At 37.4% G+C, this 18,247-nt stretch overlaps 1 protein-coding gene and 1 non-coding gene across 6 annotated transcripts in view; one reads left to right on the top strand and one right to left on the bottom strand.

Annotated features, from left to right (window-relative positions):
* The window catches only part of LOC100390149 (uncharacterized), a 46,659-nt gene extending 34,401 nt beyond the window's left edge, over nt 1-12,258 (top strand). For 2 of the 5 annotated variants that reach the window (XM_054249805.2, XM_078359898.1), the window contains exons 4-5: nt 8,444-8,541; nt 9,284-12,258. In XM_054249805.2, the coding sequence (XP_054105780.1) occupies nt 8,460-8,541; nt 9,284-11,601 (2,400 nt within the window). In that variant the 5' untranslated portion in view covers nt 8,444-8,459 and the 3' untranslated portion in view covers nt 11,602-12,258. Of the gene's footprint in view, nt 1-1,040; nt 8,542-9,283 lie in introns of all 5 variants that reach the window. The other 3 variants (XM_035286965.3, XM_078359897.1, XM_078359896.1) reach the window with 2 other exon arrangements.
* Nucleotides 12,259-14,866: 2,608 nt separating this feature from the next.
* Nucleotides 14,867-15,006, bottom strand: LOC118150420 (U4 spliceosomal RNA). The gene has a single exon (XR_004738517.1). It is a non-coding gene; the product is annotated as a U4 spliceosomal RNA (small nuclear RNA).
* Between the last annotated feature and the right edge of the window lie 3,241 nt (nt 15,007-18,247).

Here is an 18,247-nt window from a genome sequence, read left to right as displayed (position 1 = left end):
TCTTGAGCTGCTGACCTCATGATCTACCCTCCTTAGCCTCCCAAAGTGCTGGGATTACAGGCATAAGCCACCACACCTGGCCCATTCTATTTTATTAGTCTACTTTTTCACCTTTATACTCACATCAAATTGTTTTAATTCTCTAGCTTTCTAATGTGTTTTGAAATCAGGAACTGTACTGTTCTCAACATTGTTTCATTTTGTGTTTAATATTTTTGGGTACTTTATTGTCTGTAGAGATTCCATATACTCAGGATTGCTGCATTTCTTACAAAATGCAATGAGAAATTGAAAAACTTTGTATTAAATCTGTTCTTTGCAACTGGGTGTTGCTCACACTTGTAATCCTAGTACTTTGGGAGACTGAGTCGGGCAGATTACAAAGTCAAGGGTTCAAGACAAGCCTGACAAACATGGTGAAACCCTGTCTATACATAAAAAACAAAAATTAGCCTGGTGTGATGGTGCACACCTGTAATCCAGCTACTTGAGAAGCTGAGGCAGGAGAATTGCTTAAACCCAGAAGGTGGAGGTTGTGGTGAGCTGAGATCCCACCATTGCACTCTAGGCTGGGTGAAAGAGACTCCAACTCAAAAAAAAAAAAAAAAATCCTTAGATTGCACTGACAAAGATAAACATCATTATAACATTATCTAGGATTACAGTATAGCTAGTATTACAGGCACTTACCACCATGCCTGATCAATATTTGTGTTACTAGTAGAGACTGGGGTTTCACTATGTTGGCAAGTTGAGTCTCGAACTCCTGAGCTCAACTGATTCACCCACCTCTGCCTCCCAACTTGCTAGGATTACAGGCATGAGCCACTGCATCTGACCTAATTTGGAAGTTTTTTTTTTTTTTTTTTTTTTTTAGTGGAGTCTCACTCTGTCACCCACGCTGGAGTGCAATGTTGTGATCTCGGCTTGAGGCAACCTCCGCCTCACATGTTCAAATGATTCTCTTGCCTCAGCCTCCTGAATAGCTGGGATTACAGGTGCATGCCACCATGCCCTGCTAATTTTTTCTGTATTTCCAGTAGAGACAGTTTAGGCTGGACCTCGTGATCCACCTGCCTCAGCCTCCTGAAGTGCTGGGATAACAAGCATGAGCCACCGCTCCCGGCTCTAAATTTGTAAGTTTTAATGTCTTTTTTTCTCTCCATGAAATTTTGACTTGAAGTACATTTTTAAAATATAACAATTTTTGACTTAATATGTATAATATTGAGTATTATTTTGCATAATATTATTTTTATTTTCTCTGCCCTCAATGATTTATATTTGCATTAAATGTGTGCTTCCATCTTGCCCCATTCAGTGTTTTTTGTTTTTTTAATCAGTTGATCTGAATTGTCTTTTGTGAGAAAAAAAGGAATCTTGGTTTTTAAACTTTTAATAAATTTATGTATTGAAAGTATGTCTCTTAATTTGAAAGTTAATTTTATATATGTATTTAAATAATTTTCTGAAAGTGATAAACAATGTTATGTTTTTTTTTTATTTTTAATTGCATTTTAGGTTTTGGGGTACATGTGCAGAACATGCAAGACAGTTGCATAGGTACACACATGGCAGTGAGTTTTGCTTCCTTTCTCCCCTTCACCCACATTTGGCATTTCTCCCCATGCTATCCCTCCCCAGCTCCCCCTCCCGCTGGCCCTCCCCTTTCCCCCGCAATAGTCCCCAGTGTTTAGTACTCCCCTCCCTGTGTCCATGTGTTCTCATTTTTCATCACCCGCCTATGAGTGAGAATATGCGGTATTTCATTTTCTGTTGTTGTGTCAGTTTGCTGAGGATGATGTTCTCCAGATTCATCCATGTCCCTACAAACAACACAAACTCATCATTTCTGATTGCTGCATAATATTCCATGGTGTATACGTACCACATTTTCCCATGGGCATTTGGGTTGATTCCAGGTCTATCATCAATGGGCATTTGGGTAGATTCCAGGTCTTTGCTATTGTAAAGAGTGCTGCAATGAACATTCGTGTGCATGTGTCCTTATAGTGGAACGATTTATAGTCCTTTGGATATATACCCAGTAATGGGATGGCTGGGTCAAATGGAAATTCTATTTCTAAGGCCTTGAGGAATCGCCACACTGTCTTCCACAATGGTTGAACTAATTTACACTCCCACCAAGTGTAAAAGTGTTCCTTTTTCTCCACATCCTCTCCAGCATCTGTTGTCTCCAGATTTTTTAATGATTGCCATTCTAACTGGCGTGAGATGGTATCTCAATGTGGTTTTGATTTGCATCTCTCTGATGACCAGTGACGACGAGCATTTTTTCATATGATTGTTGGCCTCATATATGTCTTCTTTTGTAAAGTGTCTGTTCATATCCTGTGCCCACTTTTGAACGGGCTTGTTTGTTTTTTTCCTGTAAATCTGTTTGAGTTCTTTCTAAATTCTGGATATCAGCCCTTTGTCAGATGGGTAAACTGCAAAAATGTTTTCCCATTCTGTTGGTTGCCGATTCACTCTAGTGACTGTTTCTTTTGCCGTGCAGAAGCTGTAAAGTTTGATTAGGTCCCATTTGTCTATTTTGGTTTTTGTTGCCAATGCTCTTGGTGTTTTGTTCATGAAGTCCTTGCCTACTCCTATGTCCTGGATGCTTTTGCCTAGATTTCCTTTTAGGGTTTTTATGGTGCCAGGTCTTATGTTTAAGTCTTTAATCCATCTGGAGTTAATTTTAGTGTAAGGTGTCAGGAAGGGGTTTAGTTTCTGCTTTCTGCACGTGGCTAGCCAGTTTTCCCAACATCATTTGTTAAACAGGGAATCCTTTCTCCCTTGCTTGTTTTTGTCAGGTTTATCAAAGATTGTATAGTTGTAGATATGTAGTGTTGTCTCCGATGCCTCTGTTTTGTTCCATTGGTCTATATCTCTGTTTTGGTACCAGTACTATGCTGTTTTGATTACTGTAGCCTTGTAGCATAGTTTGAAATCAGGTAGTGTGATGCCCCCCGCTGTGTTCTTTTTGCTTAGAATTGACTTGGCTATGAGGGCTTTTTTTTTGGGTCCATATGAAGTTCATGGTGGTTTTCTCCAGTTCTGTGAGGAAAGTCAATGGTAGCTTGATGGGGATAGCGTTGATTCTGTAAATTACTTTGGGCAGTATAGCCATTTTCACGATATTAATTCTTCCTAACCATGAACATGGAATGTTTCTCCATCTGTTTGTGTCCTCTCTGATTTCGTTGAGCAGTGGTTTGTAGTTCTCCTTGAAGAGGTCCCCTACGTTCCTTGTGAGTTGTATTTTTAGGTATTTCATTCTTTTTGTAGCAATTGTGAATGGCAGTTCATTCTTGATTTGGCTCTCTTTAAGTCTGTTATTGGTGTAGAGGAAGGCTTGTGATTTTTGCACATTGATTTTATATCCTGAGACTTTGCTGAAGTTGCTTACCAGTTTCAGGAGTCTTTGGGCTGAGGCAATGGGGTCTTCTAGGTATACTATCATGTCGTGTGCAAATAGAGACAATTTGGCTTCCACCTTTCCTATTTGAATACCCTTTATTTCTTTTTCTTGCCTGATTGCTCTGGCTAGAACTTCCAGTACTATATTGAATAGGAGTGGTGACAGAGGGCATCCATGCCTAGTGCCAGATTTCAAAGGGAATGCTTCCAGTTTTTGCCCATTCAGTATGATATTGGCTGTTGGTTTGTCATAAATAGCTTTTATTACTTGGAGATACGTTCCATCAATACCGAGTTTATTGAGGGTTTTTAGCATAAAGGGCTGTTGAATATTGTCGAACGCCTTCTCTGCATCAATTGAGATAATTATGTGCTTTTTTTTTTGGTTCTTTTCATGTGGTTAATTGCGTTTATATACTTGCGTATGTTGAACCAGCCTTGCATCCCTGGGATAAATCCTACTTGATCATGATGGATAAGTTTTTCGATTTGCTGTTGCAGTCGGCTTGCCAATATTTTATTGAAGATTTTTGCGTCTATGTTCATCATGGATATTGGCCTAAAGTTTTCTTTTCTTGTTGGGTCTCTGCTGGGTTTTGGTATCAGGATGATATTGGTCTCATAAAATTATTTGGGAAGGATTCCCTCTTTGGATTATTTGGAATAGTTTCAGAAGGAATGGTACCGGCTCCTCGTTGTGTTTCTGGTAGAATTCAGTTGTGAACCCATCTGGACCTGGGCTTTTATGTGTGGTAGGCTCTTAATTGCTGCCTCGACTTCTGACCTTGTTATTGGTCTATTCATAGTTTCAGCTTTTTCCTGGTTTAGGCTTGGGAGGACACAGGAGTCCAGGAATTTATCCATTTCTTCCAGGTTTACTAGTTTATGTGCATAGAGTTGTTTGTAATATTCTCTGATGATGGTTTGAATTTCTGTGGAATCTGTGGTGATTTCCCCTTTATCATTTTTTATTGCATCTATTTGGTTGTTCTCTCTTTTATTTTTAATCAATCTGGCTAGTGGTCTATTTTGTTGATATCTTCAAAAAACCAGCTCTTGGATTTATTGATTTTATGAAGGGGTTTTCGTGTCTCTATCTCCTTCAGTTCAGCTCTGATCTTAGTTATTTCTTGTCTTCTGCTGGGTTTTGAGTTTTTTTGATCTTGCTCCTTTAGCTCTTTCAATTTTGACGATAGGGTGTCTATTTTGGATCTCTCCATTCTTCTCATATGGGCACTTATTGCTATATATTTTCCTCTAGAGACTGCTTTAAATGTGTCCCAGAGATTCTGGCATGTTGTGTCTTCGTTCCCATTGGTTTCGAAGAACTTCTTTATTTCTTCCTTTATTTCATTGTTTATCCAGTCAACATTCAAGACCAGTTGTTCAGTTTCCATGAAGCTGTGCGGTTCTGGGTTGGTTTCTGAATTCTGAGTTCTAAGTTGATTGCACTATGGTCTGAGAGACTGTTTGTTATGATTTCAGTTATTTTGCATTTGCTGAGGAGTGCTTTACTTCCAATTATGTGGTCAATTTTAGAGTACGTGTGATGTGGTGCTGAGAAGAATGTATATTTTGTGGATTTGGGGTGGAGAGTTCTGTTAATGTCTATCAGGTTTGCTTGCTCCACGTCTGAGTTCAAGCGTTAAATATCCTTGTTGATTTTCTGTGTGGTTGATCTGTCTAATATTGACAGTGGAGTGTTAAAGTTTCTCACTATGATTATGTGGGAGTCTAAGTCCCTGTAAGTCATTAAGAACTTGCCTTATGTATCTGGGTGCTCCTGTATTGGGTCCATATATGTTTAGGATTGTTAGCTCTTGTTGTATCGATCCTTTACCATTATGTAATGGCCTTCTTTTTCTCTTTTGATCTTTGTTGCTTTAAAGTCTATTTTATCAGAGATGAGAATTGCAACTCCTGCTTTTTTTTGCTCTCCATTTGCTTGGTAAATCTTCCTCCTTTTCTTTATTTTAGCCTTTGTGCATCCTTGCATGTGAGATGGGTTTCCTGGATACAGCACACTGATGGGTTTTGGATTTTTATCCAATTTGCCAGTCTGTGTCTTTTGATTGGTGCATTTAGTCCATTTACATTTAGGGTTAATATTGTTATGTGTGAATTTGATACTGCCATTTTGATGCTAGGTGGCTGATCTTCTTGTTAGTTGTTGTAGATTCTTCATTATGTTGATGCTCTTTAGTATTTAGTGTGATTTTGGAATGGCTGGTACTGGTTGTTCCTTTCTATGTGTAATGCCTCTTTCAGGAGCTCTTGTAAAGCAGGGCTGGTGGTGACAAAATCTCTGAGTACTTGCTTGTTCGCAAAGGATTTTATTTTTCCTTCACTTCTGAAGCTCAGTTTGGCTGGATATGAAATTTTGGGTTGAAAGTTCTTTTCTTTAAGGATCTTGAATATTGGCCCCCACTCTCTTCTGGCTTGTAGGGTTTGTGCCGAGAGATCTGCTGTGCGTCTGATGGGCTTCCCTTTGTGGGTGACCCGACCTTCTCTCTGGTTGCCCTTAGTATTCTGTCTTTTATTTCAACCTTGTTGAATCTGACGATTATGTGCCTTGGGGTTGCTCTTCTTGCAGAATATCTTTGTGGTGTTCTCTGTATTTGTTGCATTTGAGTGTTGTCCTGTCTTTCTAGGTGGGGGAAATTTTCCTGGATAATGTCCTGAAGAGTATTTTCCAGCTTGGATACATTCTGTTCGTCACATTCTAGTACACCTATCAAACGTAGGTTAGGTCTTTTCACATAGTCCCACATTATTTGGAGACTTTGTTCATTCCTTTTTTTTGCGCTTTTTTCTCTGATCTTGGTTTCTCGTTTTATTTCATTGAGTTGATCTTCGACTTCTGATATTCTTTCTTCTGCTTCATCAATTTCGCTGTTGAAATTTGTGCTTGCTTCGCGAAGTTCTCTTATGTGTTTTTCAGCTTCTTTATTTCATTCATATTCGTCTCTAAGTTATGCATTCTTGTTATCATTTCCTCGAATGTTTTTTCAAATCTTTTCTCAAGGTGCTTAATTTCTTTGCATTGATTTGAAACATGTTTTTTTAGCTCACAAAAGTTTTTCATCATCCACCTTCTGAAGTCTAATTCCTTCATTTCATCACAGTCATTCTTCGCCCAGCTTTGTTCCCTTGCTGGTGAGGCGTTTTGGTCCTTTCTAGGAGGCGAGGTGTTCTGGTTTCGGGTGTTTTCCTCCTTTTTGCACTGGTTTCTTCTCATCTTTGTGGATTTATCCACCTGTCGTCTGTGTAGTTGCTGACTTTTTGATTGGATCTCTGAGTGGATGCCCAGATTGTTGATGATGAAGTATTTCTGTCACTTGGTTTTCCTTCTACCAGTCTAGCTTCTTCACTGTACGACTGCTGCAGTCCACTCCAGGCCCTGCTTGTCTGGGGTGCACCTATAACTGCTGCGGAACAATGAGGGATGCTCCCAGTTTTTTTTTTTTTGCTATCTTTTTCCCAGAATGATTCCTGCCAAATGTCAGTCTTTTGGATATAGAGGGGTCAGGGAGCTGCTTGAGAAGACAGTCTGTATTTTATAGGAGCTCAAGTGCTGAGCTGTGAGCTCTGTTGTTCATTCAGGGCTGTTAGACTGCTACGTTTAATTCTGCTGTAGCAGAACTCATTAAAAAACCCTTTTTTTCTCAGATGATCTGTCTCATGGGGTCTGGGGCTTTGTGAGTGTTTGTTGTGCTATCCTGCTCACCTAGGAAGCTGTCTAGTCACTATTTGCCTGCCGTACCCCTGCCCTGCTGGTGTGAGGTTCTCCCTGTTTCTGCAGGGTCTGCCCTGCTGCTCTGGTCTCTGCCCTGCTGCCACGGGCTACGCCCTCCTGTGGAGTCTCTTTGTTATAGTGGGTTGCTTCAGCAATGGCAGGCTGCGTCAGCAACGGGCATGTACCTCATTAAGGCTGGATTGCCTCGGTAATGGTGGACGCCCTCCGTCCACGGAGCTGCACCGTCCTGGGTTCAGCTGTGCTCTCAGGGAACCTGGAGCGTTTGGAATCGTCGTTTTGTTTGTCCCACCACACTACCCCAAATGCTGTTTCCCTTAAATTTCCTGGCCTGGCTCAATGTCCAAGTCCCATTCAGTCTCAAGTTCATCCCTCTGAAGTCTCAGATTGCCGGTTCAACAGGGCACCTGGACCAGTGCACTTTGTGTGAAGCGCTGTGGAGCGCTGCTGCACTACAGCGCCGCTGGTTGTTCCGGCTGCCGGCTGCGCCAGGCAAAGCCTGTGCCTGGCGTTTCGCGTCTCTTTTATACCTGGGAATTTCCCTGTTCTGTGGGCAACAAAGATCCGTCTGGAAATGCGGCCCTGACTCACCCTCTCCGTGTGTTCACTGAGAGCTTCAATCCTGGGTCGTTCTCACCGCGCCATCTTCCTTTCTCTCCTCCAATGTTATGTTTTTTATTATTTTATTAGAGTTTTACATCTTTGTTTCTTCTTTACTCTCTTTCTTGTTTTGTGTCTATTGATATGATTTTACTTATTTCTAATTTTCTTTATTGTGTTTGTACAAATTTCTCTTAATGGTATTTTGGGGGTTACATAAAACCTATATGAAAACAACAAGCATATTTTAAATTTGTTAGAAAGTAAATTTCAGTTGAATAAAAAAAATTTTTTTTTTTACATCTTCCTTGACATTTGTCATTGAGGTTGGTAATTATGTTTTTACCAACATTATTGTATATTTTTTAACAGATGTTTCTGATTTTTCTGTTTGTATGTTTAAAATATTAGAGAATAATTTGAAAGGTTTTCTGCATCATTATGTAATGCCACAAGATTCTGTTTCTGTGTATGTGCATATCTTTCACAAAATATAATGTTTATATATTTGATTATGTGTTGTTTTCTCGACTTGCCTTACTTTAAGAAACTGCTTTTAGCATCTTTTATGTGTCAGAAATTTGGAATATGCAGTTTTTGTATACTTCTACAGAATTCAGTTGTTTCAGAAGGTTGTTTTTTGAGACAGTTTTTCTTTCTCACCAGACTGGAGTGCTGTGGCATGGTCTTTGGTCACTGCAGCCTGTACCTCCCAGGTTCAAGTGATTCTCCTGTCTCAGCCTCCCACATAGCTGCCATTACAGGCATGTATCTGCATGCTCAACTAATTTTGTATATTTAGTGGAGACTTGGTTTTACTATGCCACCCAGACTGGTCTCAAGCATCTGGCCTTAGGTGATCCACTTACCTCAGCTTCCCAAAGTGCTAGGATTACAGGTGTGAACCACCACACTCAGCCATTGATGTTTCTTCTTAATAACCAATAATCACTTTTTACAATTGTTTTGTCTGTGGTACCACAGTCTTTATGTGGCTTCAGAATTTATCTTCTGTCTCAGCAGACTCAAATTGTCATCTTAAAGAATACCACTATTTCAGAACCTGATTTAATGAGAGACAGCAACCAGGGTCTGTAAAATACTGTATCATTCAGAAATATAAATGTGTAAGGCAGCATTTTACTTGTCATTCAGCAAAGAAACCAGCAGTTGGCAATTTATTTCAAGTCACTATGTCATATTGGGAAGCAGAAAGATCTGTGTTGGGTAAATGTAAGAGACTTTTGTTCTATGTGCCTCTTTGCATTAAACTCACTGGGGGCATTGCACACAATTTAATTTTATACTAATATAATTTGGTCTGTATCTTTTTATTACCTTTAAATGTGTTTGAAAAAAAAATGTAGCCTGTAAAATTTTGCTATGCTATTTCGTCATGTAGTTTCTATAATTTTATAGGTAAGACTTGTATATATTCTTAGTTGAGTAAGCAGAGTAATTTGTTTGAGTAATTTGGTTTTTATTTTTGTTTTTTATTTCTTTCAGTTGCATCTTCTTATTTTGCCCAAGATCTTTGGCCAAAGCAGGGCATAAAAAATTATTTCCAAAAAGTGATATTGAGAAGATATAAAAAATGTGGACATAAAAATTTTCAGTTAGGAGAATGTTGTCAAAGCACGGATGAGTGTAAGGTACACAAAAAATGTTACAATGGACTTAACCAGGTTTTGGCAACTACCCAGAGTAAAATATTTCAATGCAACAAATTTGTCAAAGTCTTTTATAAATATTCAAATTCAAACAGATATAATATAAGACAAAGTGGAAAGGAACCTTTGAAATGTAAGGAATATAAAATGTTATTTTGCACACTTTCAGACTTAGCTGAACATAAAAGAATTTATACCAGAGAACGACCCTACAAATTTAATGAATGTGGCAAAGCCTATAATGATGCCTCAAACCTTTCTACATATAAAAAAATTTGTACTGGAAAGAAACCCGACAAATATGAAGAATGTGGACAAACCTTTAACCAGTTCTTACACCTTACTACACATATGAGAATTCGTACTGGAGAGAAATCTTACAAATATGAAGAATGTGGCAAATCTTTTCGGTCATTCTCAAACCTTATTACACATAAGAGAATCCATATTGGAGACAAACCCTACAAATTTGAGGAATGTGGCAAAGCTTTTGTCCACTCCTCAAGCCTTACTTATCATAAGGGAAATCATACTGGAGAGAAATGCTACAAATGTGAGGAGTGTGGCAAAACTTTTAGCTGGCACTCGAGCCATTCTAGACATGAGATAATTTGTTCTGGAGAGAAACGCTACAAATGTGAAGAATGTAGTAAATCTTTTAGGTGGCACTCCAGCTTTAATACACATAAGAAGATTCATACTGGCGAGAAATCCTACAAATGTGAGGAATGTGGCAGAGCTTTTAGCCAATCCTCAATGCTCACTAGACATAAGAGAATTCATACTGGAGAGAAACCCTACCAATGTGAGGAATGTGGCAAAGCTTTTAACCAATCCTCAATGCTCACTAGACATAAGAGAATTCATACTGGAGAGAAACCCTACAAATGTGAGGAATGTGGCACAACTTTTATTTACTCTTCAGCCCTTGCTAGACATAAAAGAATTCATGCTGGAGAGAAAGACTACAAATGTGAAGAATGTGGCAAATCCTTTAGGTGGCACTCCAGCTTTAATACACATAAGAAGATTCATACAGGAGACAAACCCTACAAATGTGAAGAATGTGGCAAATCTTTTAGGTCGTTCTCAAACCTTATGTCACATAAGAGAATCCATACTGGAGACAAACCCTACAAATGTGAGGAATGTGGCAAATCTTTTAGGTGGTTCTCAAAGCTTATTACACATAAGAGAATCCATATTGGAGACAAACCCTACAAATGTGAGGAATGTGGCAAAGCTTTTAACCACTCTTCAGGCCATGCTAGACATAAAGGAATTCATGCTGGAGAGAAAGACTACAAATGTGAAGAATGTGGCAAATCTTTTAGGTCGTTCTCAAACCTTATGTCACATAAGAGAATCCATACTGGAGACAAACCCTACAAATGTGAGAAATGTGGCAAGTCTTTTAGGCGGTCCTCAAGCCTTATTATACATAAGACAATCCATACTGGAGACAAACCCTACAAATGTGAAGAATGTGGAAAATCTTTTAGGTCGTTCTCAAACCTTATTACACATAAGAGAATCCATACTGGAGACAAACCCTACAAATGTGAGGAATGTGGCAAAGCTTTTAACTTCTCTTCAAGCCTTGCTAGACATAAAGGAATTCATGCTGGAGAGAAAGATTACAAATGTGAAGAATGTGGCAAATCTTTTAGGTGCTTCTCATACCTTATTACACATAAGAGAATCCATACTGGAGACAAACCCTACAAATGTGAGAAATGTGGCAAATCTTTTAGGCGATCCTCACACCTTATTATACATAAGAGAATCCATACTGGAGACAAACCCTACAAATGTGAAGAATGTGGAAAATCTTTTAGGTCGTTCTCAAACCTTATTACACATAAGAGAATCCATACTGGAGACAAACCCTACAAATGTGAGGAATGTGGCAAAGCTTTTAACTTCTCTTCAGGCCTTGCTAGACATAAAGGAATTCATGCTGGAGAGAAAGATTACAAATGTGAAGAATGTGGCAAATCTTTTAGGTGCTTCTCATACCTTATTACACATAAGAGAATCCATACTGGAGACAAACCCTACAAATGTGAAGAATGTGGCAAATCTTTTAGGTGGCACTCCAGCCTTAACACACATAAGAAGATTCATACTGGAGACAAACCCTACCAAATGTGAGGAATGTGGCAAAGCTTTTAACCAATCCTCAACGCTCTCTAGGCATAAGAGAATTCATACTGGAGAGAAACCCTACAAATGTGAGGAATGTGGATAAGCTTTTGACGAATCTTGAAAAGTTACTCCACATAAGATAATTTGTACTGGGGAGAAAATTTACAGGTGTGAAGAATATGGCATAGCCTTTATCCAGTCCTGAAATCTTGCTAGACCTAAGGTAATTCATTATGAAGAGAAAACCTCAAAGTGTGTAGAATGTGGCAAAGCCTTTAACTAGTCCTCAATTCTTAACAGACATTTTATGATTCATACTGGAGATAAACTCTAGAAACCTGAAAGTTCTCACAGTGCTTATGACAACACTTCAAACATTTCTAAACATCAAAGAAGTTGTGCTGGTGAGAAGTCATAGAAAAGTAAATAATGTGAGAAAGCCTTTAAATGATTATCATGATTGTAGGTAAGGTAATTCATACTGGAGAAAACTTCTACAAGTATAAACAATGTCACAAACCTTTTAAATAATGCTCACACCTTATTGCACAGGAAAACATTTGAGAACAAATGTCCAAATTAATGAAAGTAAAAAAGTGGTAAATATATGCCCACGATCTTACTGTACATGAAAGAGCTTATACTTAATAAAAGCATTAAAAATGGAAGTCTCTCAAAAGATTCTTCAGAAAATATAAACCTTTAAGGTGCTGGGGAGCATTTATTTCAAAGGCAAACATTACGAATATAAAGAGAGTTGTAGTAACTTTACTTGTAACAGACCTTGTTGTGCTTATTATGTGTTAGAGGCAAACCCTGAAGCAATTGCTCAAACTTTGTTCGGCATCAGAGAATCCTGCAAATGTAATACATTTGGGAAAGAAAGATATTAATAGCTGCAGAAACTCCAGAGTGTTCATACGAAAAAATATTTTTTTGCAGACAGAGTAAATGGGAAAAGAATATTTAAGGCACTAACACTTCAGACTTTTCACTAAAGCAGTGCTCTATGTCTACAATATAATCTAAAACTAAAGTTGGTAGAAAAGTTATTTGTATGCAACTTTAAAACAGTAGGAATTTTTTTTTGTAGAGTTATAATTACAAGCAATTATAATTATAGACTTATAATTACTTTGTTTTGGCAAGACTACAGCTTTTTTTAAAGTAAATAATGTTGTAACTAACTCTCTACTTCATACTAGTAATGTTGTAATTAACTCTTAAATTACTTCATGCTAAAACAATGATTATTTTTTAGTTTTTTGCAACTCTGTCACCCAGGCTGTGGTGCAGTGGTGTGACCTCGGCTCACTACAACCTCCAACTCCCGGGTTTAAGTGATTCTACTGCCTCAGCTTCCCAAGTAGCTGGGAGTACAGGCACATAACACCACACACAGCTATGCTTTATATTTTTAGTAGGGATGGAGTGTTGGCATGTTGGCCAGGATGTTCTCAAATTCGTGACCTCAAGTGATCCACCAGCTCAGCCTTTCAACATGCTGGGATTACAGGTGTTAGTCACTATGCCAGGCCCATCCTGTTTCTGTATTCCTATTTATACATAAAAACATGTGACCAATTGTTGTTATATGAAAGATATGAGAAATTGTTTTTATTAGGTGAGAATTTATGACATCTTTTATGAAAGAGGATATTAAAATGTAAGATGCATGATGAAAATCTAAGTAAAAAAATTTTTTGTGGTTAACTTACAATATTGAGTGATGTATGAGGTAAGTGTTAAGAGTAGTATTCTTGTGCATTGCATAAAGAGACAAATATTTTTAGTTTTAGTTAAAATTAATTTGGCTAGGTACTGTGGCTCACATTGGTAATTGCAGTGCTTTGAAAGGCTGATGTGGGGGAGTCTGGAGTTTGAGAGCAGCCTGGCCAATATGGTGAAACTCTGTCTCTACTAAAAACACAAAAATTAGCAAGGCATGTTGGTGCATACCTGTAGTCCCAACTACTTGGGAGGCTGAGGAAGAAGAATTGCTGGAACCCAGGAAGTGGAGGTTGCAGTGAGCCCGGATTGTGCCACTGCACTCCAGACTGGGTGACAGAGTGAGACTGCATTTCAAAAATTATTAAAATCAATTGGTAGTACATGATTTTACTAATTGTACTTTCATGAAACACAATGTAGCACATTAAAAAAATTTTAGATTATTTATGAATTCTTCAACATTTCACATGTTAAATATTGTGCATTAAATTAAGTCTTGATATTCCACTTACTTTAACCTCGTTCCCTTTTCTCAAGTGTGTTGGTATAAGATGGTAAGATGATGGAATAACATCTCTAATGTTTTTTGCCAATGGCTTAAAACTTCCAATAAGTTAAGAATATTGTTTCCACAGGTAACAGTTTTTCCTCTTTTCTTTTACCTTTAAATTTATTTCTGTTAATTTTTGTGGGTATGTAATATTTATGTTATATATACATATTCTGATAGAGGTATACAACATATAATAATCACATTTGGTTAAGTGAGATACTCGTCACCTCTAGAACTTATTATTTGCATTGCAGCCAATTTACTTCTATGGTTTACTTCTACAGAATCATTTTTGGAATAGGAAAAATTATATACAATTATAAATAAAATTTACACCTATCTGAGTCCTGAATAAATACCTTTCAAAATGTATTATATATTTTTCTTTGAATACATGGCCTCTATGCTTGCAAACACACTGACTTTTAGTTTTCATTTGCATAGAGTTAAACATACACATTTATTCTAAGTATAAACTGTAGGTGTAAACAAATTGTAAATTAATTGTGTTTGAGAATTAGTTTATAAGTATTTTCAGAATCAGATATCAATATTGAAAGAAAACAAATAATTTTAATAAGGTGTCTAATTTTCTGTTTCTTTCTTTTTTATTTTATTTTTTTTTTGAAACAGAGTGTTGCCCTGTTGCCCAGGCTGGAGTGCAGTGGCATGATGTCAGCTAACTACAACTTCCACCTCCCAGATTCAAACAATTTTCCATTCTTAGGCTCTCCAGAAACTACAGGTGTAGGCCACCACACCTGTATTTTTTGTACAGATGGTGTTTCACCATATTGATCAGGCTAGTCTTGAACTCCTGACCTCAAGTGAGTCCACCCACCTTTGCCTACCAAAGTGCTGGGATTACAGGTGTGAGTCACCATACCCAGCCAGATATCTGATTTTTTAGAATACAAAAATACACAAAAATGCTGAATGCAAATCTTTATTTTTTTCTTTCTTTCTTTTTTTAAATATACAATTCAGTCCCCATAGAGACTGCGAGAAATTGCCAGTGCTGGCTAAATTTCACCTCCTCCCAGTGGGGTATTGGGGAAAGTTTTCAATTCCATTAATCGTGCCTTGGATAAACCTCATTGACTATGATAGTGCTACAGCACAAAGCTGCAAATCTATACTTTCTAGTGTGCATTGAATTTATTACTGTAATATATTATGGCTTATGGTTCAGAATCTTCTCAGACAAATTATCTGTTTTTACTTGCCTGATACTTATGTTAGACCCATGAGTTTCTTGTTTATTATATATATATTTTTTTGCAGTTTACAAAGTACTAAGTTTGTGAGCTGCTCTGTGATTATAAAAATGATTTTAGTGAAATTTAGTCATAGGCCAGACACAGTGGCTCATACCTGTAATCCCAGCACTTTGGGAGGCCAAGGTAGACAAAGTATGTCTATCTTGGTCAGAATTTTGAGATCAGCCTGGCCAAAATGGTGAAACCCCATCTCTACTGAAAATATAGAAATTAGTGGGGCGTGGTGGTACATAACTGTAATTTCAGCTATTCAGTAGGGTGAGGTTGGAGAATAGCTTTAACCCAGGAGATGGAGTTTGCAGTGAGCCAAAATTGCACCACTGCCATCTAGGCTGGGTGACAGAAAAAGATTCTTTAAGAAAGAAAAAGAAAAAAAATTAGTTATACACACAAAATAATTTTAGCTGTAATTCCAAAATTAGTGTATTGAATTTTATTTAGTTGGAACATTCAATTTTGTTCTTTTATTTGGAGAACCCTATATAAGCCTACTTCTCATAAGTTATTATTTTTTTCACTTTGTATAATAGACATGAGTAAATGTATTTATTGATTGGGTCAATTTGTTTAGGTAAGCACTAAGGGAGCTTCAGAAGCCATGAGAATGTTTTTACAATAAATGTGGCAGTGCTTGCTGTGTAGCTGATTCTCCATAATAAGGCATAAATTTGTCTGGTTTAATTTAGTTTGTAACTTCACGTTTGAGGTAGAAAATATCAAAGGTAAACAAACAAGATTTGATTCTTCATGTGGAGAGGACATTTTTTCCATGCTGCAAAGCTGAATTTTGCTGAATTTAAAAAGAAATTCAGCTGTATTTATTTCCTAATCATCTTAAGTTTCATTTGTCATTTTATGTGTATTCCTGCCATGGATACATCATAGCTCTTCTTCCTTTCCTGTGTTAATGGCTACAATTTTTCCACTGTTTTCTTCACGCTATGTCATTTCACATGGCATTTTGAGGGTTTTGATGAGAACTTTGGTGTTTTCTAATGCCCTGAAGAACTGGTTTCAAGTGGAGAGTGTGCTTATAAATATAACTTTCAGATCATTTAAGATAAGAGCATACACTGTCCACAGGTGAGAGGGGTAAATCAGTTAGCATGGTGCTTTATTGCTTGTGTAGAAAAAGGCTCACTAGATTCTTACCCAAAGTGAGACAAATAGAAAGTTTGCTAGAAAATATATTATAGAAATTAAAGTTTTAAGAGAGTTTATGGTAAGTGAACCATAATAAATTGTTATTTTTTTTTCTTAGATGAAGTTTTGCTCTGTCACCTGGGCTGGAGTGCAAGTGGCACAACCTGGGATCTGTGCGACATACTTTACCCAGGTTCCAGGGATTCTTTCACATAAGTCTCCTGGGTAGTTGGAATTACAGGCACCCTACATCATGCCTGGCTACTTTTTACTTTTTTTTTTTTTTTAATAGAAATGGAATTTCACCCTGTTGGCAAGGTTGATTTTGAACTCCTGACCTTAGGTTATCCTCCTGCCTCGACCTTCCAAAGTGCTGGGATTATAGGTGTGAGCCTCCTCGTCTTGTTTAAATTTAATTTCTTATGGTATAGCACAACTTGCATTTTCAGGCAGAATCTTATGTTTTTACATGTAAATGTTAAAGGTTGCAAAACAATAAAATGACCTCTATGTATTTGGAATAATATTTCCTTTTTCATATTGATATTTCAATGTTGAGGAATTTCTCTTGTTTTACAAATTATATTCTAGTGGATGAAAGTTAGTCTACAGTTTTATTCTTAGACACCTAAGTGTAACCCCAATTATTTTCTCTGGAAAACTTTTGAAAATCATGGCAGCTTTCAGATTAAAATGTTTTTTGTTATTGTTCATGTAAATTAGTTTACTGTGTTTACAGAGTGGTCAGTCATGGGACCGTAAGTAACACTTGACTTTTTAGTGTCTTACTTTCCATTACCATTAGCACCAGAAACCCCAGGTGCTCCAAGCTTCAAATAAAGGACTAAAGTACATTGGCTCCTCCGATGCACTGTGTTGGGTTTGAAACTTGCTGTCAAGCATCAAAGTTTTAATGGTTATGACTGATAAGTGACAGAAACAGCACAAACATTATTTTTATACTCTTCAGCCGAGTTTATGATAAAGACTTAGACATGATTTTAAATATTGTCATCTTTTTATAAGGTTTTAAGAGTATATTCTCTAACTTGAAAAAAATGTGTGTATATATATATTTTTGTAATAAAATGACATTTTGAAGTGTATACACATGGTCAAATGCTTAGCTCTGGGTCCAGCTAATTGTTGTAATTTTAGTAGAGATGGGGTTTCACCATGTCGGCCAGAATGGTGTTGATCTCTTGACCCTGTGATCTGCCCACCTCTGCCTCCCAATGTGCTGGGATTACAGATGGGAGCTACCGTGCCTGGCCTGTTTTTAAGAATTTTTATCATGTCACTGATATTTTTATTGAGGTTGCATTATATCTGTAGATCATTTTGTGTAATACAAATATTTAATAATAATGGCAGTTCAGTTAAATGTATTTCAAAGTATAGTTGCTACAGTTATGGTAGATGAAATTGTTTTTTAAATTTATTTTGAGATAGTCGTTAGCTTATAAAAATGCTACTCAGAGGCCTGGAGTGGTGACTCAACTCTGTAATTCCAGCACTTTAGGAGGCCAAGATGGGCAGATCATGATGTCACGAATTCAAGAACAGCCTGGCCAATATGGTGAAAGCCTGTCTCTAGTAAAAATACAAAAATTAGCCCAGCGTGATGGTGCATGCCTTTAATCCCAGCTACTTTGGAGGCTGAGGCAGGAGAATTGCTTGAACCTAAAAGACAGGTGGCAGTGAGCTGAGATCATGCCACTGCACTCCAGCCTGTGTGACAGAGCTAGACTTTATCTCAAAAAATAATAACAATATTTATAATAAGTAGTTCTAAGAAAACTGGTTAGTCTTATTGCAGAAAAGAGTGGACTTTTTATCTTTCCATATAGAAAATATAAGGCAAGATAGCTTATTGACTTATCTGTGAGTCTTCAAGTTACAAATTTCTATGAGAACACTTAGTACTCTTCTAAACACTGGCCTC

The sequence above is a fragment of the Callithrix jacchus genome, chromosome 22, assembly GCF_049354715.1.
Source record: "Callithrix jacchus isolate 240 chromosome 22, calJac240_pri, whole genome shotgun sequence".
NCBI classification, from domain to species: Eukaryota; Metazoa; Chordata; class Mammalia; order Primates; family Cebidae; genus Callithrix; species Callithrix jacchus.
Note: the sequence above shows the minus strand (reverse complement) of the source record. Positions and strands in the feature narration are given on the sequence as shown.